A 25,026-nucleotide genomic window follows, 5' to 3' on the forward strand; every position below is an offset into this window, starting at 1 on the left:
AAGCTGCCCGGAGCAGGGAGGCCCCTGTCCAGCTCCGGGAAGGCTGGAGGGAGGTGAGCACTAGGGAGGGGCCGGACCGCAGAACGCGGGGGCCTGAGGGCCTGGAGGGGTCCGGCGGGGACAGTCGGGCGGCACCGCAGCCTGGTGCGCCCGGAGCGCTAGCGCCTGTGTGCGCGCGAGTGGCAGCCGCGCTCGGGTGGCTCCGCCGGCCGGCCGGGGTCGACCGGGGATCCCGGCTCCCAGGCGCCGGCGGGGGGCCGCGGGGCGCGGCCAGGGCGGCGCTGCAGTGCCCGCAGCGGCGGGCTGGGGGAGCTGTGCCCGCCCGTCCCAAAGGCCCCGGGCGGGGACCCAGCAGCTGGGTCGCCGCGCCTCTAGCTCGGCCCAACTGGGCGGCGTGCGGCCAGGCGTGCCTGCAGCGAGCTGGGGCTCCGAGTGCGCCCGGGCGCCGGGCCGGGGAGGCCCCCCAGGAGAAGCCCAGTCCCGCGGGCTCAGGCCCGCCCCCGTGGGGAGGGGGGGGGTGTCCCGCGCCGCTGGACCCGCCCAGGTAACCCCATCCTCGGCCCGCCCCCGGCCCGCCCCGCCGGCCGCCCGCCCGCCTCCGCCGCTGCCGCCGCATCCCGGCTCTGGGGCGGCGCTGACAGTCGGGTCCGCCGGGCAGCGGGCGCAGCAGCGGGCGGCGCGGCCGGCTGCTTGGAGGCTGAGCCCCGCCGCGCGCCCCGGCCCGGCGCCCCAGCCCGTCCGCGCGGCGCCCACCTGCCGCCCCGACGGGAGCCTCGCGGACGCTGCCCGGGGCCGGGCGCCCGAGACACCATGAGCCCCCGCTCGTGCCTGCGGTCGCTGCGACTCCTGGTCTTCGCCGTGTTCTCGGCCGCCGCGAGCAACTGGCTGTAAGTCCGGCCGGGGACCGGGCAGGCGGGGCGGACCCTGGGGCAGCGGGCACAGGGGGCTCCCGGCAGGTGTCTCGGCCACGGGACCCAAGGCTCGCGCTCCCGCCCGTTCGTTCTGCCGTCCACCACCACTGTCCGGGCTTCCCTCTGGAGGTCCCGGGACCCCCGCTGCCCCGGGTCAGGCTTCCTGGCCCCGGGCAGCAGGGCCAGCAGCGCGTCTGCACCCGGAGGCGGCCCTGAGTGCTCGAGGGCGCGAGGGGGTTCGAGCGCGGGGCGGTGTCCCCGGAGCGGTGCGGGACGCAATCCGGCAGGCTGACAAGTCGCCGAGGAAGCCCACTGCAGGGAAGGAGTCCCGGGCATAATAGCAGGTTAATCCTGAGGAGTCTGGGCGCGAGCTCCCCGCGCTGCGCCGCGCCGCGCTGCGGGCTGGACTGGAGGCGTGCAGGGACCTGTTTCTGCTTGGGGGGCGGGAGCCAGGCGAAGAAGGTGAGGACCCGGACGCCGAGCCTCTGAGAGCCCGCAGGCTGGCTCTGGCAGGACCTCGCTGTTCCCTTAGGCAGGAAGAAACTTCTCCCAACCTTTAATAACGAAGGCGACCGCCCCCATCCACCTCTAAGGGTCTTGCCTAAGAAGGAAGGGGGTGGTAACCGCTGGTGACCTGTGTGTTTCTCCTTGACTGGGTCTGCGCTCGGGAGGATCCCTGGGAAGGAGGAGGAGAGCTAAAGAGATGAGCTAGTGACTAAGAGAACAAGGAACTAGACCTTAGCTCCTTCATCCCTCCTCAGTGACACTTCCCCATGGCCCTGGCTTAACCCTGGCCCCAACTTCTCCTGCCCAGAGCGCTGCCGCCTTCCACTGTGGGCAGCCAGTGGGGAGCCAAGCTCCAGTATTGATCTGAAAAGCATGAGGTGGGAAGGGGGGATAGCCAACAGTGTAGCTGGGGTTTCCATGGAGACAGTGGGAAAGGAAAAAATTCTCTCTGCATCAAGACCAAAGAACAAATATCTCCCATGAAATTGCCCTGAGTGTCCAATGGCTGTTGCTATGAGGTCATTGTGGCCAGCCAGGGCCCTGTAGACTGGAAAGGAGTGTGTTCGTTGGGGTCAAAGCCACCCAGAGCTTGGGAGCCTGAGGTGATGTGGAATTCTCCCAGCTGTTCAGAGAGCTAGCGACTCCGAGCCCCAAAGTGGCTGCAGAGCCTTTGTTTTTCTTGGAGTCTTAATTTGATTAACACTTGAGGGGTAGTGGCAGAGTGGACAGAAACCAGGGCACAGCCACCGGCCCCCTCCACTTCTTGCAGGCTGCCCCCGCCCCCTGTGGGGCCTGGGTTGCAGACCTGGGTTGCAGGAAGGGAACTGCTTTGGACTTGAGGGAGTAGGGGGTGCTTCTTAGATGGGCGGCTATAAAACAGGCATGCCCATCAGGGGGAACTAGAAGTGAGTCTGACCTGCCCAGCACCAAGCACTACCTAAAAAAGCTGAAGAAACAAGTGGGAACTCAAGTGTGTGAGCCAGGCCTGCAGCAAACACCCGGCTGCCAGAGAAAGGCTCTTTAGCTCCCTTTATAGATGAGGAGACCGAGGCACAGGGAAGGGAGCTACGTACCAAACTCAGAGCTGAAGACCCAACCCAGATGCTTTACTTTCCAGACAATGATAATTTACTTCTTGCCTGAGGCTGTCCTGAAGTTGACCCAGTACACCTAGGTAGAATTGCCACCCGCCTCCAGCCGGGTCCACCACACCCTGGTCCCAGCTAGGTAACCAGCCTCAGCTTCAGGTCTTGCAAAGCATGGGGAATTCCAGAGCTCTGTTCTTGAGCCTTGCTCCGGCCTGCACTGTGGGGGGTGGGTGAGGAGGGGAGGCCTGGGGTTGGAGAGGTTGGCAAACCTGTTCTCTGCAACTGTGATAGTTCCTGTTGCCATGCAGCCTGGCTCTAGACAACTCAGTTCATTCCTGTTCCACCAGGGCTTCAAGCCAGGGGGTCTCTCTATACAACTCAGAGAGGAGGAAGGGGCTTCCCAGGACCCTACCAAACCAGAGAGGCTCTGAAGGGTAAGAGGCCCCAGGCACACACCCCAAACTGGGATCACTGCCTTGTGTATAAACACCTCCATCCTCAGCCAGAAACTGGACCAGCCCCTAGGGAAACAGGTGCCACAGTCTAGCCTCCCAGCAGCTTAGGTCTTCGTAAAAGAACACAGGAGAGGCCACAGCTGGAATGAGCAGGACAGTGTGCATGCTCCAGAGCAGAGTGGAACTGCAGCTGTGGCTGTCACAGGGACTCAGCTTGGAGACTGGAGAATAATGGCTTAATGGCATTGATCACCCACTGCACTGTCTGAACCCTCGCTCCACTGGAACCCCATTTTACAGATGAGAAGATTGAGGGCCACAGAGTTTAACCCAGAATTACTTACCTAGTAAATGGCAGAGCTATCCAACCCAAGTCAGCCTCCAGAAGCAACAGCTTTGGGTTGGCAGCTGTCCATTCAGGCATGGTGGTGGCACTACGGTCTTTTCAAGGGTGAGCCAAGAGCCATTGAGATGGCTCAGTGGGTAAAGGCCTTTGCTGCCAAGACTGCCAACCTGAGTTCCTTCCCTAGGACCCACACGTAGGAGAGAATCAACTCCTGCAAGTTGTCCTCTGACCTCCACATGCATGCACACATGCACAAATAAATAAACATAAAAAGGGGATGAGCCAAGCTGCAGGCCTGGCCCCCAAAGGACAGTTGGCAGCATGTGCTGAGGGAACAAGGCCTGGGTGTACTAGAGGCAGGCTTCCATCCACGGTGGGTTGATTGCAGAGTCTGTGCTGTCTGTGTCTCAGGACACTAGCCTGGTGGAGAAGCCAGGTGTCCCTCTGCCTGCAGGCCCTGGAGCTGGGAGAGCTCTGCAGCCTGAGGCTAGGCAAGCCCAGAGAAGCTGGGCGCTGTTGAATAGGCTGGAGTCTGGTATCTAGAGCAAGGTGGAAGCTTACGCAGCTCCCACCAATGAAGGAGGAATGACGGGGGGTGGGGTGGGGGTACATGGCTCATGGTAGAAGGCTTGTATTTGGCCCTCAAGGAACTGCCCTGCTATGTCTGAGTCATGCCCTAGCACCAAGGCGACACCAGGGGGTCAGGGACACTTGGGCTCAGGTCACAGTTCTACACTACATGCTGGGTGGCCTTGAGTAGGCTGTTTCCTCCCTCTGGGCTTGTTCTGAACCCCAAATGGAAAAACTAGGAAGAGTTAATGACAGAAAAACTGAGGTATCACTGCTGTATGCTTTCTGAGGAAGAGCAGAGGGGTGCGCTGAGCAGGGATGTTAGCAGAACCCCAGTGAGTAAAACAAGAAACCGCTACTGTACTCAAAGTCGGGTCCACAGAGTGGCTCAGAGCTGGGGCTCTGGGACAGACAGCCCAGGGTTTCCACCCCAGCTCTGCCACTACCCCACTGAGGGACCTCGGACTAATACCTTGCCTCTGATCTGTAAAGTAGTGCTCATGGGTGCAGATGGTTCACAGTGGTGTTCAGAAGGAGTGAGCCCATGCATGCGGCATGCGAGGTGCAAAGCCAGGCATGCTAATAGAGATGGGGGCCCTGGCAGCTGCTAGAGGCTGGGCACTGCTGTCACCGAGCTGCAGAACTGGGTCTTTGTCTATGGGGATGATGAAAAGAAGAGGCACTTGAGGTGCTCCCAAGCTCCATTTGTCCTGAACAGTGCTGTCCAGACAGATCCTACACTTTTTCAAAGATAGAAACCCAGGCTGCCCCCTGTCAGTAGCCTCCCAGAGCCAGGAGACCCAGCCTGGCTTGTGGGCATCCTGCTGGCCAGAAGGTTGTTACCGGAAACACACTTCAGTGCCACTGGGGGAATAAAGGGAGGCATCAAGTACCTTATTGGCTCCAAGTCCCCACAGGTGCGCATCCCCGAGCCAAGCTCACACATGCCTGTTTGCCCAGCAGGGATGTATGGCTCCCCAGGCTATAGGTGAAGAGAGATGGTGTGACTCGCCAGTCTAGGCATGGGTACCTACAGGTAAAGAAGTGGCCCATCTCCCCCAGGAATGTTTCATTGGTTCCCTCCCTCCCTGCTTTAAATAGCAAAAGCCCATGTCCTTGGAGCCTCTCCCATGGGTAGTGAGTCACAGTCACTAACACACACTAAGTACTTTACAGTTTAGACTGGGACCGCTCTCCACCTTGGTATTGTGGACATTTTTTTTTAGGTCAGTCCTTGACACCCTGGGGCATTTAGCAGTATATGAAGCCTCTATCCTAGAAACCAGTAGCACACACTTAACTCAGTGCCAGCTGATGACCCAGTATCTACAGATATCCCAAATGTGTCCCAGGGGCGGGAGGGGAGGTGGGTGTGGGGAGTGAGAGAGCAAGGCTCCCCTGGCACACCTGGTGAACGGATGTTTCAGGCACTTTGCACATACTATTCTAACTCCCCCACCCCACCCCAGAGCAGAGGTATGTGGGTGGGCTCCAGCCCCATTCAGAAGTCTGGAGGAAGCAGGGCCTGACCCAAGTCCAAGTCTCAAGTTCTGATATATATACCTGTAATCACCTTCTACTGCATATGACATGGTTATGTGGCTTCTGATGCTTGGGAGGTCAAGGCTATGGCACACACACCTCTCAGTGTCCCTCTAGAACCTGGCACATACCTGCCAGGTTATGGGTGCTCGGTCAGCAACGGGTCGGTGAAAGGGGCTCAGACACCGAAGGTCGAAGGCCTGGAAGTAGGAAGGTCGGTCTCTGCTTTCCTAGGGCTCAGGTGATACTAGAAGTCCTGCAGTGCTCAGATCTGCAGGCTGAGCCCTTCCTCACCAGCTAGAGCAGAGCCTCCCAGCCAGCCTGAATCTTTCCCACCCCTCCACACAGGGGGAGGTAGGACCAGGCTCTGCCCGAGGGGTTTGCTCAGGCGGCAGCCGGGACCCAGCTGTCTGCTATGGTTTGACTTTCTTCCCTCCACCCTGGATTAGCCATTGAGCAACTCAGCAAGCATCTGACAAGACAGTGCTCCCCAAACCTGTTGAAACTCGCCCAACTAGGGCCCTGTGGGTGCGCTCGCTGGGGAAGCTGAGCCTTTGCACCAAGCCTCTGCCTCTCCTTCGTTCCTGGGGGAGGGAGGGCTCAAGCTGAGCCAACCAGGCACAGATTGATCAGGGAGCTGCTGGCAAGGGTGACAGCACCCGCCTTTGGCCCCGCTGGTCACCCCTCCGCTCCCAGCTAGCCTGCAAGAGGTGCTCCTGGTTTGCTCTGCAAGCAGCTGGGAGGCGGAGCTCAGCCAGGACCCACAGTTGCTTCCCAGATTTCCACAAGAGTTGCCAGGTTTTATCTCTGAGTCCCGAGCTGCATCTTCAGTGGTGATTCAGCCAGCCCGAGGGGAAGCTCACTCCCTGCTGTGACCCCTCCAGCCCCCCCTTCTCCTGTAGCCCCTCTCTGCCTCCCCCATTTTCTGGCAAACCGGAAATCAAACTATGTTTTAGAGGTTCCCCTCCAAGTCAGAACCCCTACAGCTCCTGGAAGGGACTCGGTCTTCACAGAGAGTAGGAGAGAGGGGATGGAAGGAGGGAGGACGCATCCTGCCCTTGTCCTAGAGAGGTTCCTCCCACCCCCAAAGCTCACAGGCAACCTTGGAGGGGGCTGCTCTCCCCGCAGGGGATTGTTGATGTCTAGAGGAGCCTCTGACCTGCAGGGATGCTATTCCCAGCAGCAGCCCTACAATCCCAGGATGAGATCCCAGGAGTTTCTCTCCCAAAGCTGGAGATAGCAGAGCACTCCCTCCTGAGTCATGGGTGCCTCACTGCCCCTGGCACCCCCAGCTTTAAGGATGAATCATAGACATCCCTGTTGGGGAAGGTCTCAGGGACCCTGAGCTACCATAAAAGGGAGTGGTGAGCTCGCCCCTTAAAAACATGCCGGGCACCTGCTGGCATTGGCACTGTCTGTGCTAAACACAGAGCCTACAGAATATTCACAGTAAAGCCGGAACTGCAGCCAGCTTTCTTGCCCTGTCTCAAAACTTGCCCCATGGCCAATGAGGAACCCAGGTTTGCCCAACTGCCTGCTGGGTAGGAGTCTAGGTTCAGTGACAGTCCTACTCCTGCAAGACTGGGTCCCTGGCTGCAGCCAGTCTGTGCTGAAACTCTCCTTGGGGATTTCCTCATCTCTCCTCACTCCCCATCTCCAGGTTCCCTCAGCCATCTGGGAAGGATGTTTCGATGTTGTCAGTGGCCAGGGGACACATGGAGAGTGCTAGTGATTTAGGGAGACCCGGGAGGGCGTGGGGTCATGGGCACTTTAAACTTAACACCTGCTCACTCCAGAAAGACACCTGACTCAGGGAGAGAAGAAAAAAATTGTGCATGCAGAGTGTGGGGCCATCCCTGTTCCCATCTTAGCGGCTCACTGTTGGCCCCAGGTCAGCTACTTGCTCCTCTGGAAGACAGAGTATGGAAACTGAAAGAGGGAGCCAAGGCCCTCGATTAGGAGGGACTTAGAGCCCCCTCAGGAGCAAAATGCTCACTCAAGAGATAGAAGCAGCAGAATCAGGAGTTCAAGGCCAGCCTCAGCTACACAGTGAGTTCAAGGCTAGCTTGGGCTACATGACTCTGTCTTTAAAGGGGGAGAGGATAAAGCATAGTGGTAGAATGCTTGCCCAGCATGCATGAGGCCTTTGCTTCAATCCCCTAGAACTGCAAAAATAAATAAATAAAATCAAAAAGGAAGGAAGGGTGTACACCTGAGGGTCTCGGGTAAGAGGAGTTAGGAATCCTAGAAATCAGGAAGCGTGGGCTCCAGAGGAGGTCAGCATTTCTCTCTAACTTAGAAAACAACCATTGGGCCTAGTAGAGTTGGCCTTGGCATTCAGAGTCCTGTCAGGCAGGACGGAGGCAGGACAGAGGCAGCCCATTATCCCCATAGAACACCGAGAGTGTCTCTGGTGCTGGTCACTCCCCACTGGCTGCCCTCAGGGTTCTAGCCAGTGGTGGTACCTCCTTCCGATGACTTCAGTGGCTGCAGAGACCACAGATAACACAGCATTGCTGTGGGGATGTTCATTTCCTCAGCATCCTTCACTCCTAACAATACTTCAATACCTCTGCTGTAGACACAAGTCTCTGGAAGGATGCGTCCAGGGAAGAATCAGGCCACGTTGCTCAGGTCAGTATCTGATGGCATTGAACGGTCTCACCCTCAGAGCCCCGGGCCATCTTTGGTACCTAAGCAGCCAGCCCCCAGGCTGGGGTAGCGCAGAATGCCCCATTTCAAGTCCCGACCTCCCAGTGACCAGCTTGAGTACAAGCCTTGGAGCCTTAGTGCCTTCTAGAGAGCAGGGGTAAGATGCCCTGCTCTGCGGTGACATGGCCATGCAGAAGCATGTGACTACTGAGCGGTCACACAGGTGACAGGTGTGGTAGGGGCCGTGCTTTGGGTCACCTTCCCCTAACAGTCTCCATGCTCCCTTGGCACACTTAGGCTTGCACTGGACATGAGTCCCCGGCTCTGGATCTCCCTGTGGAGACATTTCCTCCACACCCCCCTTCACCCCTGACCCTGGGAGTGTTGAACAGACGGAGGCACTGGGGACCTGTTCTCCAACTCCACACATGCACCTGAAGATTCTCTCCGAAACCTACAGTTCAAATTGTACCAAAGTGATCCGTCATCCCCCGGTGGGGCGCGTAGCTGAAACAAGGCCAGGGTCTGGCTCTGTGAGAGTGGAGAAGGCCTGAACGAAGACAGACCAGCACAGACTCCCACAGGCCCAGCTGGGTACAGAGGTGGGAAGGGCCACAGAGGTTAGAAGTTTCCCGGTGCTTCGGCCTGGGATGTGTTTAGTTCATCTCTACCTCCTACAGTAAGAACAACTGCTCTCCCCATTTTACAGAGCAGCACATTGAGGCCAAGGCTCCAAGATGTTCACTAATTTGGCTTGAGTGACATGGAGATAGGAGTCTGACCCAGGTTGTTTACCCCTCTGCTTGCCCAGAGGAGACAAAGGTCTCAGAACAGGATCACAGTGGAGGTCAGTACCACAGCCACTCAAACTGGTTAAAGAAACAGTGGGCGGCTTGAATGGTTGGCTGTGTAGCAAGGGTCCTTCCTGGAGAGCTGCACACTCCTCTCACTCCCTGAAAACACTGCCCCAGATGGAGTCTGTGGCCCCTTCCTTCCACCTAGCTGTACCCACTAGCTGAAAGTCGCTCTTGCTTCTACACTGTCCCCTTCGGGTACCCCCTCCTGCCAACTTGGCCTCCTTCCTCTCTGGTATGGAGGGCACAACTACTCCTGAGGAGGCTCTAAATGTGGCCTGGGCAGGCAGGGAGGCCAAAGGGAGGGGGCAGGGAAGCCCGGGCTGGTGTCCCAGCCCCCACCTGGACACTGTAGGGCCAGGACCAGTGCCACTGACCTGCTCGGCTCCCCACCACGGCCACGCCTTCCCAGCCCCCTCTCATCTAGCGTCCAGGGAGTGCCAGGGAAGAGCCACAGAGGTGTGGATTAGCCTCTCCAATTTTGTATATTTGGTTTAAAAAAGCAAGCAAACCTGGAAAAGCTTGGGACCAGCCCAGCTAATTTTAGTTTCTAATGAAAACAGCAGGTGGCTGAGAGGATCTGATCTCCCTGGCAGGGCCCGGGCCCTCAGGCCTCCTCGCAGGCTGCAAGCACAGAGGGGGGGCCTCCTGGGAGGAGCCTGCGGGACCTACAGGCCCCATTCGAGAAACTGGGCACGAGCTGGCCAGCGGCTGCAGCAGGGGCACCCTGGGCTGGTGGGTAACCTGATCGATGGCACGGCCCATGGCTGGAGTCCTGGGTGACCGGGGCAGCAGGTGGCAAATTGCTAAGCCCATGCTCAGCAACAGCAGGAAGAAGCCCAAACAGGAGCAGCATAACAGGCCGGGAAAAGCAGGGATGATCAGCCTCAGACAGCGGTCAGGCCCTGGCTCTGCCTCTTCCAGAAACGGCTGTGCAGTCGATATTTGAGCCTGACCCAGCTCCCGGGTCAGTGAATGGCACATGTGTCTCTGGGGGAAAGGTTGAGCCACCCCATAGGGCACTAGGAGGGACCACAAGGCTGCCCCCATCTTCCTCTCTCACTCCTGTTCTTCCTTCCCTTATGTACTCTGCCATGGGGGTGGGAAGGAATCAGGACAAAGCCCCCTAGCTGAGTTGCAAACATTACTGAATACCTTCTGTGTGCCATGCCCTGGGAGAGGCCCAAAGAGATGCAGCCTGAGGAGTCAGCTCCCCAGCTGTCCAGTGGGGCAATTCCACAGGCAGAGATAGGGGAGAGTTGAGAGCCCAGAGCTGTTTGCTGCTAGACAGCTCTGGGACTTCCACGTCGCTTCACCTCTGGGGGCCTCCGTTTGCTTGGTTCATCTGTGAAGTGAGGTCAGGTACCAGCCAGGTTCCAGGACAAACACGTGGAATGAGAACAGGCCAAGGCCTCTGAGGACGAGGGTGCCAACCCTCTCTGGCCTATGCCAGCTCTGGTACCCGCCAGACAAACCCCTAGGGTCTCAGAAAGCAGGAGCAGAGATGGCAAGGCCTTCCATAAATGGCAGGGGCCGCTGTTGTGTCAAGTAAAGGCAGGACTGGTAGGTGGGCATGGTGCTGCTGGAGGCAGTTTCTCGTCATCTTCCTGGATGCTGTCCCAGTGACTCACAGCAATGGCAGCCGGGCAGTGTCCCTACCACAGTCATTTCGGCCTGTCTCCCTATTACATTCGGAGCCCGAGGGAGGGAGGAATGCTCAGTTCCTCGAGTCCATCACTCCCGTTTGGTGGCATGGGACCAGCAGGCCCTCTTCTGCCAACAGAAAGAGCACTCAAACTCGGATAGTGGGAAGGGCCACACAGACTTACCAGCTAGCTCACTATGCCCACAGCCAGCTCCATGTGGAAGAGGACTTGCCTCCAGTCACAGTGGACTGATGCTCAATCAGACCTCGCTGCCTGTTCCTTCTGGCCGAAGGCTTCAGGCCCTGAATGTGTCCTTTCACCAGAGACCAGGCAGGGCCCAATCCAGCCAGACCTGACCTGCTTAGCTTCAGGGAGGGGAAAAAGAGGTCTAGATAAGGTTAGACAAGATATGTGCCCCCAAATCTCGGAGGGAATGGGGTCTCCACCCTTTTCTGAGAGTCCTAGCCTGAGTGGGGACAGGAAAATAGCCAATGGTGGGTTCAACTCCTTGACTCTTCAAGGAAAGACACAGTGGCCTCCAAACAGTCCTGGCCCACCGCCAGTAGCTGAGCTCTTGGAGCCCCCTGCAGGCCAAGAGTGACTTGTGGGTGTGGTTCTGTAGGAGACCCCCCTTCATGTGGTAAAGGAAGCAAGATGCACCCAGGCAGGGCTGGAGCCAGGTTCCCTACTTCCAGATGTCCCTTCTCCTGACCCTTACTACTTTCCTTTCCTTTCTCCCATTCCAAGAGACTTGAGTTCCTCCATGGAGTAGCCAGAGTGCTGCTAGTCCACTTGCTGATTAAGCCATCTCCCTCGGTCCTGGGGTATGCACAAAGAGCTTGCTATTCACATGTGAGAAGCTGAGTTTGATTCCCAGAACCCACATAAAAAGCCAGGCCTGTTAGTGAGGCTGTGAGGGCTGAAAGGGGCCCTGGAAGACCAGGAATGAATGTTTAGGGAGGTTGATCCGTCTGGATTGGAGACTACCCATCTCCTTTGGCCCACAGGGGTTGCTAGAGACAGATCCTAAGATGCACCCAGCTAAGCTAGGTGCGTTAGCATACCTTGCCACATTCAACCTTCACTTAGCCCTCTAGAATAGAAGCCATGACTCCAGTATGGATAAGGAAAGCTAGACTCAACCTTACAGCCGTGTGGGGGTCGAGGGCTTCTCTGTGAGCCAAGACCACAGTGTAGACAAGGATGTCTTAGGCTGAGCCTTCTGGGACTCAGCAGAAAATATCACAATAGTTTTTCAAGACTACTCTCTAGGCTAGTAGCTTCCCAGCTGCACCTTGAGACCTGCCCAAAGCTGAGAGGACACTGAGTCTGAGGTGGGGGCCCAGGCACCTGTGCTTTCCATAACCCCATAGATGTTCCCAGCGCAGTCAGATTCAAGAACTAACCCTAATCCGACCCACTGGCCTGACTACCAAAATTTGGGTGCTACCTGCATATCTCCAGGGGCAGAGAGGCCCAGACTACACCTCTCCCAGCATGCTTTGAGTAAACCCAGTTCCCAGCACATGCTGCCCAGGCTGTCAATCTCTAAGTCACACAAAATCTATCAAAGGCTGTGAAGTCGCACAGAAGCAAGCTCTACCTCCCACCAGCTGTGAACCTTGGACACAAGGCAACAACTTCTCTTTGCCTCAGTCTTCTCCACTTTTAAATGGGGGCTCAGGCTGGGGTACGACTCGGTTAGTCTAGGATCTGCCTAGTATGCACAAGACCCCAGCACCATGGAAACCAGGTGCGATGCTGCATGCCTGCAATTGGAGGGGTGGGGGGCGGGAGGGTCAGATGTTCAAGGCTATCCTTGGCTACATAAAAAGGTAGGAAAAAATGAAAGGGTGGCTAGTTCCTTGGGAACACCCAAGGCCAACCTCTAACCTCACAGGGATGTGCACACAAGTACGCGCACACACACACACACACACACACACACACTCGTATACACACATACACTCACACACACTCACATAATCCACCAATGTTTTAAAAAAATGGAGGCTTATCGAGTCACTGAGAGGATTAAATGAAATAATGTAAAGTGCTTCGCCCAGGTCTAACTAGGTTCCATAAAACTTAGCTCTTATCATGATAGTAAAACCGTCCCATATAAGACTTTCTGTGTGCTTTCCAATTTGGTCATTCCCTCATTCAGTAAACAGAACAAGTTCTTGCCTTTTGCTTCAAGCCTGTGTCAGGCTCCATACTGACCACTAATCCATGGGCTGGGGGAGTTGTCCCCAGAACAGGAGATGAGGCAGTCCCCAAGAACCCTGAGTGCAGAAAGAGAACAGCAAGGCAGCTGTGCATCACGTCCAACCCCTGTCCCCAGGTACCTGGCCAAGCTGTCGTCGGTGGGCAGCATCTCCGAAGAGGAGACGTGCGAGAAGCTCAAAGGCCTGATCCAGAGGCAGGTGCAGATGTGCAAGCGGAACCTAGAGGTGATGGACTCAGTGCGCCGTGGCGCCCAGCTGGCCATTGAGGAGTGCCAATATCAGTTCCGGAATCGACGCTGGAACTGCTCCACGCTGGACTCCCTGCCCGTCTTCGGGAAGGTGGTGACACAAGGTGAGGAGGGGATTCTGGGGGCAGGGGCTGTCTGTGTGCAGCCCCAGGTGTCTGGGAATGGCACTTCTAGGGCCAGGCGTATCTAAGAGGGTTCAGGGACAGGAGCAGCACAGGGCCTGGGCAGCAGATAAAGAATGCAATGGAGGGGACTGTAGGGGATGCGCGGGGAGGAGGTGAGACAGTGGTCCGTGATCACAAAGCACTCTCAAGTGCAGTTGGTCCAGGATAAGCTGGAGTGGCCCTTATTTTCCAGAGAGGGAAACTGAGGCTCAAAGAAGAGACAGGACTAGCCTGCTCCAGGCTCTTCAAAAACTAGGAGCAGAGTCGGGCTTCAACCTGGGGTGCTCTGCTCACCTTTGCACCCGGCCTTGGGTCCCGGAACCTGTTTGTGAACCCCTATATGGCAGGTCTCTAGAACACCTCTAGTGTGGCCAACTCCTGTCCTCTAGGGCTCACAGCCCATCAGGGACCAGACCATCCACGGCAGCCCAGCAGAGGCAGCTCGCACACCCGCAGCACTAACCATGGGTCAGGCACTGTTTTAAGGACTGTGAGAATCACTCCGCCTAACTCAACTGCCCTCTGAGTCTGGCTTCCGTGTAGCAAGTACAGAATTGGAGGTACAAAGCAGTTAAATGATGTGCCTGGGGTCACAGAACTAGAGGATGGAAGGATCTGAACATGTGTCCAGGCAGGGTCTGCACTGTCACTACCAATAAACACAAGAGCAATAGGAAAGGAAATTGGAAGTCTCCCCTGGCCGATACTGGGCGCTCAGAAAGGCTTTCCCAAGGAGATCAGGCCACAGCTGAAGACTGGTAACATGAGAGAGCATTAAGCTAAATGCAGGTGAGGCCGGGCCCAGCTGAGGTTCTGTGGAACTGGGAGGTTCTGGCGGCACTGAGGTCAGACCCCTGTCCTCAACGGGGATGCTGAAAGCCAGCTTTCTACCTTCTGAGCACGAAGCTGACACGTCTGAGCCACCAAGTCGACGGGGCTCTTTGGCCCATTCAAGCTGCAGGAAGAGGTTGCCTGGGCCAACCTTTGTCTTGGCACCTGTGGGCCTGGACAGCCCCGGCTGCTGGGCTCGTGGCAGAGTATTCGGATGCTCTTGGAAACCAACTGTGATTGAAATTTGGAAGCCATTCTCCTGGGAGCTGGCAGGGGCCAGCAGGCATGAGCACACTTGGCATTGCTGAACTGTGCTGTTCTGAGAAAGAGACAGATGCCCAATGAGCAGTCAGTGGTGAAGGCTCACGGTGGGGATGGTGGTGCTGCCCAGGGCCCAGAGCTGCACTGGGGAGGCCCCAGAGCCGGCTTCCCTATGGATTCTGCTCTCAGGAAGCCCCTTTCACACAGTGGGTGTATCCTCTAGAGCAGAGGTTCTCAACCTTCCCAATGCCGAGATGGTTCAATACGGTTCCTCGTGTGTGGTGACCCCCCCATTCATAAAATTATTTTGTTGCTACTTCATAGCTGTAATCTTGCTACTGTTATGAATCGTAATGTAAATATCTGATATGCAGGATATCTGATAATCGACCCCCAAAGGGGTCACAACCCACAGGTTGAGAACCACTGCTCTAGACCGACTTGACAGACAGATCAGTAGGGCTTCCTATGATAGGCTGTCACATGCTGTGTCCTCCTCCCCAAAACACCCAACCATTTCTCCACCAGCTAAGCGGCCCCCACCCAGCCCCTCCTTCCTTCTGCCCCAGCCCTTCCCCCTGGGATCTGTGCCTCTGTAGTGTCATTTCTTTGAAGACATATATAACACAGGCAGGCTAGCCTTGAACTTGCTATGTAGTCCATGCTGGCCTTGAACTTGGCAATCCTTCTACCTCTGCCTCCCAAGTGCTGGGGTTGCTTACAGGCCTAAACCAGGCTCTATATTCTTTAAAGGGCAGTATATTTGTATTTTGTTGTTGTTGTTTTGATATAATTCCACGTTTATATGTGTATATATATATATATATATATGTATATATACAAGTTGTATATATATATATATATATATATATATATATATATATATATATATATATATATATACAAGTTGCAGGGTGTGTTTCCTAGATATTCATTATGAGATTCGCTGGACATTTTAATCTAGCTGATTCACTACTATGTATCTAGATACACTTTTTTTTTTAATGGAAACCATGTGTGCTCACACTGCTTCTTTATACCTTCACACTGAAGTGTAACAACTCCCGCCCATGCTCCTCCCTTCCCCATCATGGCATCCCCAAGCAACAGTGACAGTTCATGTCCCTGTCACTTAGCATACCTCCAAACCTCGCATGGAGGACAGTCAGTAGGTGTCTGCTAGTTATGGACAGCAGGTCAAGATAAGGACTTGAAAGCACAAGGAAAGGGAGGCATGATTGGTGAGTGCCAGCCTGAAGCTAGGAGGGACCTCAGGACCCTGTGGAATAGTCTCTCTTTCTCACCTGTGAGCAGGAGCCAAGGAAGGGACTAGCCCTGTCAGCAAGTATGGGGGACACAAGAACCCTGTCAGGCCAAGTGGAAACTGTTGTCCGAGTGGCCTGGACAAGCATCCTGTCCCCTTGGAGCTAAATCAAGGCACCCTAAGACCAGGCCAGTCACAACCGACAGACACTAGCCATGTCTGGGGGATAAGTCTGAGCTCATGGCACACGCCCACCTTCCTCCATTTTGTATCTGGTTTTCTTCACTAGTAAAATTTCTCTTGGAACACTCTTACCTGGTCACTCTCCACTGAGCCAGGGGGAAGGGGGCCTCATTGCCGGGAGCACAGCACTGGCTTTGGAGGCCCACGAGTTGAAGGACAGCAGAGATAGGCAAACCTAGGGCAGGTGACGTCATTCCTCTGGGTCCTTCCCTGTCTTGTGCATAACTCTCAGGGCTGTTGCTGACATTCAGTGGCTTGTGCAGTAACTACTTCAAATAGGCCCTGACCTGAGAGCAAGCCAGCTTCACAGGGGCTTCCTGGTCACTGCAGCAGGGACTACAGTCTGGAAGGCCTCTTGCCCCAGCTATGGGGGTTGGGGAAAACTCAGCAGGTGTCTGCATACATGAGTTACCTGGTTGGGGCAGTGATCTCAGGAATACAAGGGACAGAAAAGATCCCCCTTTGGGTCCAGACTGTAGTCAGTGGAGAAAGGAGTGTTGTTTGTTGGCCTATCCTGTGCTATCTAGTCCAGATCATCCTCCCAACAGCTCTGAGTTTATGTCATTCCCAAGTCACAGCTGAGAAGTCTGAGGGAGCCAAGGGTGGTGATGACCCAGATCCTGGCCCTGCCAGCTATGAGAACTTGGGCAAGGTCCGTGCCCTCTCTGTAACTCAGTGTCCTTCCTAGAAAGTGGGGACAAACCCAGGGCCCACCTGCTGAGATATCTAGAGAGTACATGGGGCAAGGACGAAGCTGTGCCCGTTCCCTGGCCTCCATGGGGACACCTACCTCGTGCCCAAAGGTTACCACACCCAGGGCCTCCTCGCCAACCCAGCTCACCCTCAGCCAGTTCTTGCCCGGTTCCAGCTCCTTTCTGCTGGACTGGCATCCCTCCCACCGTCTGGAGAGACATCACTGTGATGTGTTCCCAGGCCTTGGGGCAGCCAGCCTCCAGTTCCCATTCTGCCCTTTGCTGCTGAAGAGCCCTGATGTGCCTTAATGTTTTCAAGGGACCAATCTCAGATTGCTGGGAGTCCTAGTCAGACATGAAAGACCCCTCTACACAGTGGTCCTCAGAAATAACGGCTGTTGGACCTATATGATCACTTTGAACCCTCAGCCCTCAGGCAGCATTGAGGCCAGACCTGTGGGGCCGAGACTTGGGGTACTCAGGGAAGAAAACCAGCAGAATGAAGTTGTGGGTGTGAGGAGGGTAGGGTGGAAGGGGAAGAAGGCAGCAGGGTGGGTGCTAGAGAGTTATGCCTTCCCCTGGCCCGGGGCAGGAGCAGGCAAAGATGCCTTCCTCCTGCAACTACAGCATGATCAGGGTGAAGTATCTACTGCCTCCCCAGGACACCCCACCACGGCACTCCCAGACCCACCCCAATGCACTTAAAGGAAATTAGGCCCTGGTATGTCCTCATCTAGAAACCAAGGCTCCAGCCTGGGTACCTGGGAAGCCCTAGAGGCCATACTACTGAAGCCAAATGGCTGGAACCCAGGGTCGGTAAGAAAAGGATGAGTTCAAGTTCTGGCTACTCCACACCCTAGCTGGGTAACACTGACGAGCTGCCTTACTGCTCAGCGCCTCCCTGCACTTGTGTAAAGTGAGGACAAGCATCTGTTCCTATCGCATTGTGAAAAGCACCTCAGCTAAAGGACTGAGTGCTCAGACAACGCCCGCACACAGTAGGCTGGCTGTGAACTGGAGCTCTGGTTAATAGGGCCTTGGAGAGCCCCGCAAACAGTAGGCTGGCTGTGAGCTGGAGCTCTGGTTAATAGGGCCTTGGAGAGCCCCGCACACAGTAGGCTGGCTGTGAACTGGAGCTCTGGTTAATAGGGCCTTGGAGAGCCTCTTCCTTCAGTCACTGAGAAAATGAAGACATTATGGTGACCTCAGTCCAAGCAGAAGGATGTTTAGAGAATGAGGCAGTGGTCTCCTGAGCAACCCCATGGGGAGACTAGTATCCCCAAGAACACTGGCACTAGGGGGCAGAGGTGAATGAGAGCCAGAATTGGGCAAGGACTGCCTTGTAGCTAAAGAAACAAAGGGACCTCCCAGGGCAAAGGGCTGAAGCCGCCCACCAGTCCCATCAGCCCTACCTCCTGGGACTTCCCTTCCCCCTTGGTCTTTGGGGCAAAGATTTGTGCTGGTTCAGGCCTGGAAATACCAGAAATACCAGAAACTGAAGTTGTCTCTCTTTGGGCGGCCACAGCATAAAACCAACCAACATGAGCCCTGCTATTAACCTCAATTAGCTTGGAGAAGATTCCATCCCAGCCTGTCGAGGCTCCATTGCTCCAGCCAAGCCCCTCAGTGCAGGCCCAAAATGGCCAAGCAGAGAGTGGGCGGTGGGAAGGAACGGTGGGTGGTACTCCCCGCTCAAGGACTGCACCGAGAACAGGGTGTCCTGAGTGTTGGGGGCTGAGCTACTTCCTACTGCAGAGCCCAGGCTGGGCTGCCTCTGTCCACAGACGAGCACAGTGGAGGTGACTGTTCTCATCCGACCATGGTGACTGCTCCCCAGGGCAGCTGGGAGCACAAGCCTGGGTGTCGCAGAGGTAATTGCCAACCATGGGGCCAAAGCCTACCCCCAACCCTCTTGTGGACACAGACCCTGCATCAAAGAGACAGAAGGACAGTCACAGCACACAGAGGCCCTCACAGGGTCTCGGATAGGAGCAAGCCCCGCTGTCTGGTCACACACCCAGCCAGCATGCACACTCTGCTCACACACTGCCCCAGCTCACCCCGAGAAAAAGACTCCACAACAGCTACACCCCCAGGCACAGTTCCTAGGAGGATAAAAACATCCATTCAGGCAGGGGAGGAGGGCTGTCACCAAAATAGAATTGCTGAGCAGCCATGGGCAGGAGATGCAACCACCGCAGAGGCGGGCAGACCTGTGCTACTGACTCCTGCTTCCCTCACCTCCTGGCTGTGGCTATGGGACGAAAAACTCTTCCCCTCCAGGAACCTGCTGGCTAGTCTCCTCTGGACATTGGGGACAGATCAAACTGGCAGGGGCAGAGGACTTGTGTACAATACCCCCCCCACACACACACACACACCCCGTCAGCAGGAGAGGCTCAGTGTTAGGAGCTGCCAATACTATAGTTGCTCTTCAGGTCTCAAGGAAGCAGGAGACATTGTAAGTTGCAGGCTTGGCCTCAGAGAAAGAGCTCAGTCAGAGGGTCACCAGGGGGACTTAAAGCCCAGTGAGCAGTTCAACAAAGGAGGAGAGCTGGAGTGGCAGTGTGGCTGTGCCCCTTCACAGCACCATAGCCATCTCACTTCCCCGGATTGTCACAAAATCATACGACTATCGCTTGCCATCTGGAGGAGGCTGAGAACAGCTGAATGATCAGGCCCTGAAGCCAGACTGTCTGCTGGTTCAGCCACGTGCCGTGTGACGAGCTGCCAAGCCTCTGTAAAATGGGGATGACCACAGCTCTTGCCTCACTGGGCTGCTGGGCTGCACTGGGCCTCACGTGTGAAGGAGGTTCAGCTACTGGTGTGATCAGAACAAGGACCTACTGTGTGCTTGGCATGCAGGCTTTCCACCTGCCTTGACCCTCCTTGGCGTCCAGCATTTAGCAGCCTTCATATACCTCTTCCTTTATGCAAGGGAAGTACAGATGTGGTGTCCTAGGACCAAGCCCTTCTCTCCCTCTGCCTCGCACAGGGACCCGGGAGGCGGCCTTTGTGTACGCCATCTCTTCAGCAGGTGTGGCCTTTGCAGTGACAAGGGCGTGCAGCAGTGGAGAGCTGGAAAAGTGTGGCTGTGACCGGACAGTGCACGGGGTCAGCCCACAGGGTAAGCACGGGTGTTTAAAGGGGAGGGCAGGGGTCTAGCTCCTGGCCCAAACTCACCCCAGCACTCTTTCTACCCTCCATACCCCAGGCTTCCAGTGGTCAGGATGCTCAGACAACATCGCCTATGGAGTAGCCTTCTCACAGTCCTTTGTGGACGTACGGGAGAGAAGCAAGGGGGCCTCTTCCAGTAGGGCACTCATGAACCTTCACAACAACGAGGCCGGCAGGAAGGTAGAGTGACATCAATCCCATTGGCATTGGGGTAGGACTGCATGGGCAGAGTCCCTAAAACAGCCCACGGCTACTCTGGAAAGGCTCATGTCACCAGGCACCTCTTTAGGTCAAGGGTTGGTAGCGGGGGGGAGCAGGTGTTATACAGCAGTGTAAGTGGCCTTGTCAATACATATCTGTGTGGATCCAGTCCTGTCTCAGGCTCTGGGACAAGCAGAAGATCTGGGATTTGGACCCTCACGTTCACCCACACACCCATGACACCACTTGACTCCCTGATGTCTACTTCCAAGGTCTCTGGAGATTTAGCACAGCTCCCATCAGGCCCTGTGCTATCACTCAAATGCTTCTTAGAACACTGCCCTTTACTGCAGCCTCCAGCAACTCCAAGTGCCCCAAGTACAGGGACAGCACCTCATTAATCTGTCCCCAACACTGCTTGCCAGTTCAGCGTAGCACCCAGGAGGTATTTCTACCAAGGAGGCACAACAGTGAACCCCTTGATTCTGCATCAGCCGTGGGGTCCTGGTATGGAGTACGTCCGTGTGTCGGTCCCCAGGGGTCCCCTTCCCACCTCCACTGCCCCCGATCACCTCTCTTGCCTCCTCCCCAACAGGCCATCTTGACGCACATGCGGGTGGAGTGCAAGTGCCACGGGGTGTCGGGCTCCTGCGAGGTGAAGACGTGCTGGCGAGCTGTACCGCCTTTCCGGCAGGTGGGCCACGCCCTAAAGGAGAAGTTCGATGGTGCCACAGAGGTGGAGCCACGGCGAGTGGGCTCCTCCCGGGCCCTGGTGCCACGAAATGCACAGTTCAAGCCACATACAGATGAGGACCTGGTGTACCTGGAGCCCAGTCCAGACTTCTGTGAGCAGGACATGCGCAGTGGTGTGCTGGGCACGCGGGGCCGCACGTGCAACAAGACATCCAAGGCCATTGATGGCTGTGAGCTGCTGTGCTGCGGCCGTGGCTTCCACACGGCACAGGTGGAGCTGGCCGAGCGATGCGGCTGCAGGTTCCACTGGTGCTGCTTCGTCAAGTGCCGTCAGTGCCAGCGGCTCGTGGAGATGCACACGTGCCGGTGACTGTTCTCACCTGTGCCCAGCACCACCTGCATGGCCCAGGGAAGGCCAATAATTTAAACAGTCTCCCACCACCTACCCCAAGAGATACTGGTTGTATTTTTTGTTTTGGTTTGGTTTTCGGGTCCTCAAGTTATTTATTGCCAAAAACAGGCAGGCAACCCCAAGGGCACCAACCAGGGCCTCCCCAAGCCTGAGCCTTTGTGTGTGGCTGCCACTGACCAAAGGGACTTTGTTTATGCCTCTGGCTGTCTACACTGACCACTGCTGACTACTCAGCTGCTGTTGGTGTCTATTTTTCTACATGTAGACTAAAAAGTTGGTAACAAGGAGTGACTGTGTACCCGCCATCCAGGGAAACAGATGACCTTATGGCAGAGACAGCAGGTTCCATCTTGGTGGAATTTATATCACCGGCAATAAAGGAGCTTGCACCTCTGCACACCACACATACCCAGGGACCGCTGGAAATCTGAGTCTGGGAACCCTGACTCTTAAAGTCCCTAGAAAGGGAATGGACAGGTACCAGGTCAAAGGCTAAGGGTTCCTCTCAGCCCTCACGTGGGCAGCTAGATTCCAGGCAGGCACACAGGTGAGGAAGGGGCAAGAATGCCCACCCTAGGCCAGCCTGCCTCAGTCTCCTGCTTGGAAAGGGAAACTGCCCCTACTCCTAGACCCTCCTAGGCAGGGTAAGGCTGTCATCCTGGATCAGATCCTAGCTTGGACCTAGCAAGTCATATCCCTGTGAGTCACCTCACAGTGCTGTCCTCTGTGACTCTGAGAATGGAAATGTCACATATAGAGACAGGAAAGGGCTGTGCAGAGATCCTACCCTATGATATCTCACTCACATAACAAAATTTATTGAGCAAACATTGTTCCAGGCCCTGTCCTGGGGTATCTCCCTTGGTGACCACATCTGTCCTGGGAACAGACATAGAAGCACACACCCTCTTTACAGCAGGTAGTCATGCCTGTCAGCCCCACAAGACCTTGGTAGAGGAAGAGCCAGGCTCCTCCTTAGTCCCTGTATCCAATGACAGAGATACAACAGGTCTCCTTGGGCCTGAGCAATGGGACAGAGGCTCTGGCTAGAATAAAAGGTACAGGGAGGCAGTAGGAGCTGGAGACCACAGGCTGGGCTGGAGACCACAGGCTGGGCTGGAGCCCACATGGTTGCAGAGGATTAGGAGGCTGAGGCAAGAAGAGCAACAGCTGGAAGGCTGATTAGTGAGGTCTCAGAATCCAAGGCACCTCCTTCTCCAGGACCTCAGGTCCCCAAGGCCTTCAGTACAGTAAGGACAAAAGATTCCCCAAGGGGCAGCATCAGTAGCTGGTGCCTGACCCAATGCCAAACTGTCAAGAACCTACCAACAGACCCAACTGCTCCTCAGTTGGGTGACCAATCCTCAGAGGAACTTCCCAGCATGGTCTCCAAGTTGCTCCCATGTCCAGGACTCCAGGTTTGATATCTTCAGCTCTGAGATCCCCTTTGGGACTCTGAAACCCAAACTCTTTGCTATTGGGTGGTGAGAACGCAAAATCCAGGATTCTGAACATGGGCTCAGGCCTGCACAAACTCTCCTCTGAATCTGTGGTTTGTGCCTCCTGGCGTTGGCTCCCTCATGAAGAGGGTCAACACCCTTGGCCCCCATCCAAGCTCTCTGCTCACTGTCCATCTGAAGAGACAGCCAAAACCAAGTGAGATGCTGGAACCACATTCAAATGCAGGGATAATCTTGGGCAGGCTGTCTCTGATGTGGATGAAAGCTGAGCTGACCAAGGGTCCCCACAGCTGCCCAGCTGGGCCCACTGCTCCTCTAGTAGACTTAGTTCAGCACCAAGGAAGATACAGCCCCCTCCACAGAGCCAGGCCCAGTCAAATGAAGCAGGGGAGCTGTCCCTTCAGAGAATGCTGAGCCAGGAACCCCATCCAAGAGCAGTGGGGTCCAGACTGCTTACTGGTTTGATGGACACTGTTCCAAGAAGGAGGGTACCTAGTGCCCCTAAGATGATCCTCCTGGGGTTCTGCAGGCTGTGACTAGGTGAATCAGACCACAGGCTTGAACCACTGCTAAGGACAAAGGAATCCAGAGCTACAGAAAAAGAGCTTCGTTGGACTTGTCCAGCTCCAAACTGTCTCAACTACAAAGAGCTGGCAGAGGGTTGACAGAGCTCATCACACCTGGGTCAGGAAGGACCCAGGAACTGGACAGAAGGTCCGCATCCTACCTGAACCACTCTCCACTGTTCTTGTCACGAGGCAAAAGTGGTACTCCTCCAAGGCCAGGGCTGGATAAACCCCAGCTCTGGATGCTGCTACCCTACTCTGCTGCCCCATCCCATCCTCCAATTTTTATACGAGGCTCCTTGGCATTGTGACATCCCCATGGCATAGTCTGAGATGCACGATAAAATGGTTATTTCTTTATCTGGCAATTGTAGCTGTGACCTTTTTTTATAGAATAGAGAGAAGAGAGAGACTTCGAGGACATGGACAAAGCAGGAACTATTTGCTAAGTAAGTATTTATAAAGTGAATTCTAAGTATGGGAACATCCCTCTTTGCTTCTTAAGAACTGGTCTGAGGCCCACCAGGACCTATCTATATATACTGTCTCCAATCAGCCATCAACAGCAGCTTGGTCTACACTTCATTAAGCCATGACCAAGCTATGTAAACTTTGCCCTGATTGAACCTATCATCCCTTTCGAGTGTTTGTGTGGGGATAGGGACCCGACAAAGCAGGTGTTGATGCGGGACACAGGGAACAATGGAAAAGACCACATTCCCATCCTGAGACAAAGGAACCCAAGACCTGTGGCTAGAGAAGAATTCAAGAAAGAAACAGTCATAATGGGGGGAGGGGGTTTACAGGACAATGACATGGCACAAACCTCTAATATAGCGCGTACACGTGTACACACACACACACACACACACACACACACACACACACACACACAAATCCTCAACTGAGGATCCTTGCAATGTAGACACCCTGGGAACCCCCCATTCTAGCTGGTAAATTCCTCATCTTTCACCAGCCTGTCCCCACTCACATCAATGAAACAAATGCCCAGCAGCCTGGGAACAGTTGGGCTATGTGTCTGGCTTTCTAAATACCTGCTGACAGTAGAGGCTGAAAGAGTGTGCTTTCTGGGTGGCAGGGGCAATGTGCATTTGTGACGAACAGACAAGATGAGGTCAGGGGCAGGGACAGACAGAAGAGGACAAATCAGAATCGAAGGCAGGAAGTGGGATTGGAGATGTGAGGACCTAAGATGGTGGAGCAGAAGGGAGCCATTTCCTAGAACTGTGAGGAGGTCCCAGCCACAAACTTGTCAGAACCACCATGCTGCCAGGTTCACTGTGTGGACCCTTAGCCAATTCACTGTCCTTTTGGAGTTCATTTCCTCATCTGTAATATGGAGCTTCCCACCATACACACTTCCTATAGGGCTATATAACAGAACTTATTTTTTGGAGATAGTGAATAAGACAGCAGAACGTAAAGGTAAATGAAGGGTAACTCCTAAAGAGTAAGCCCATTACCTGTCTCTCAGGAACACAGGCAGTTAAGGTAGACAGATGAAGGAGGCTGAGGCTGGAAACAGAAAAGGCAGATGTGGAACAGGTGAGGGGCTGAGGCAAACACCCTACTCTTGACCTCATCCCAGAGGTCAGAAACACGCCAGTCTTCCAGGCCTGAGACAGTCGGGGAGCAGAGAATCCTGGGACCAGCGAGCAGCTTAGGGACTGCTCTGAGTCACTCCACTCCATAGTGGTAAAGAACCAGGACAAAAGAGTGAGAAGCCGAGTGCGAGCATCAGAGCTGCAGGGCAGGCATGCAGGGCGGGCATGCAGGGCGGGCATGCAGGGCGGGCATGCAGGGCGGGCATGCGGTGGGACAGCTCTCAGCCCTGGGCTGGGTCACATCCTGAGTAGATGTCCTGGGAACTCAGGCTCAGTGGTCTCTGGGGACACTATGAAAACACCTTGAGGACGAGCCCTCCCCAGGAAGTCCGGAGATACCAGAGGCAGATCTGGTCAGCCCTGCCACACAAGGCTGAGGACATGGGGCTT

The 25,026-nt window shown here is 55.5% G+C and overlaps 1 protein-coding gene across 1 annotated transcript; it reads left to right on the plus strand.

Moving 5' to 3' along the window:
- Window positions 1-801: 801 nt before the first annotated feature.
- Wnt4 (Wnt family member 4) lies at window positions 802-23,379 on the plus strand. Its single transcript, XM_059255216.1, has 5 exons — window positions 802-887; window positions 12,916-13,151; window positions 19,498-19,629; window positions 19,717-19,859; window positions 20,476-23,379. Exons 1-5 carry the CDS (start codon window positions 811-813, stop codon window positions 20,941-20,943), a joined length of 1,056 nt encoding a protein of 351 aa, XP_059111199.1. The 5' UTR covers window positions 802-810; the 3' UTR covers window positions 20,944-23,379.
- Window positions 23,380-25,026: the final 1,647 nt, after the last annotated feature.

The sequence above is a fragment of the Peromyscus eremicus genome, chromosome 2 (genome assembly GCF_949786415.1).
Source record: "Peromyscus eremicus chromosome 2, PerEre_H2_v1, whole genome shotgun sequence".
In the NCBI taxonomy this organism is placed as follows: Eukaryota; Metazoa; Chordata; class Mammalia; order Rodentia; family Cricetidae; genus Peromyscus; species Peromyscus eremicus.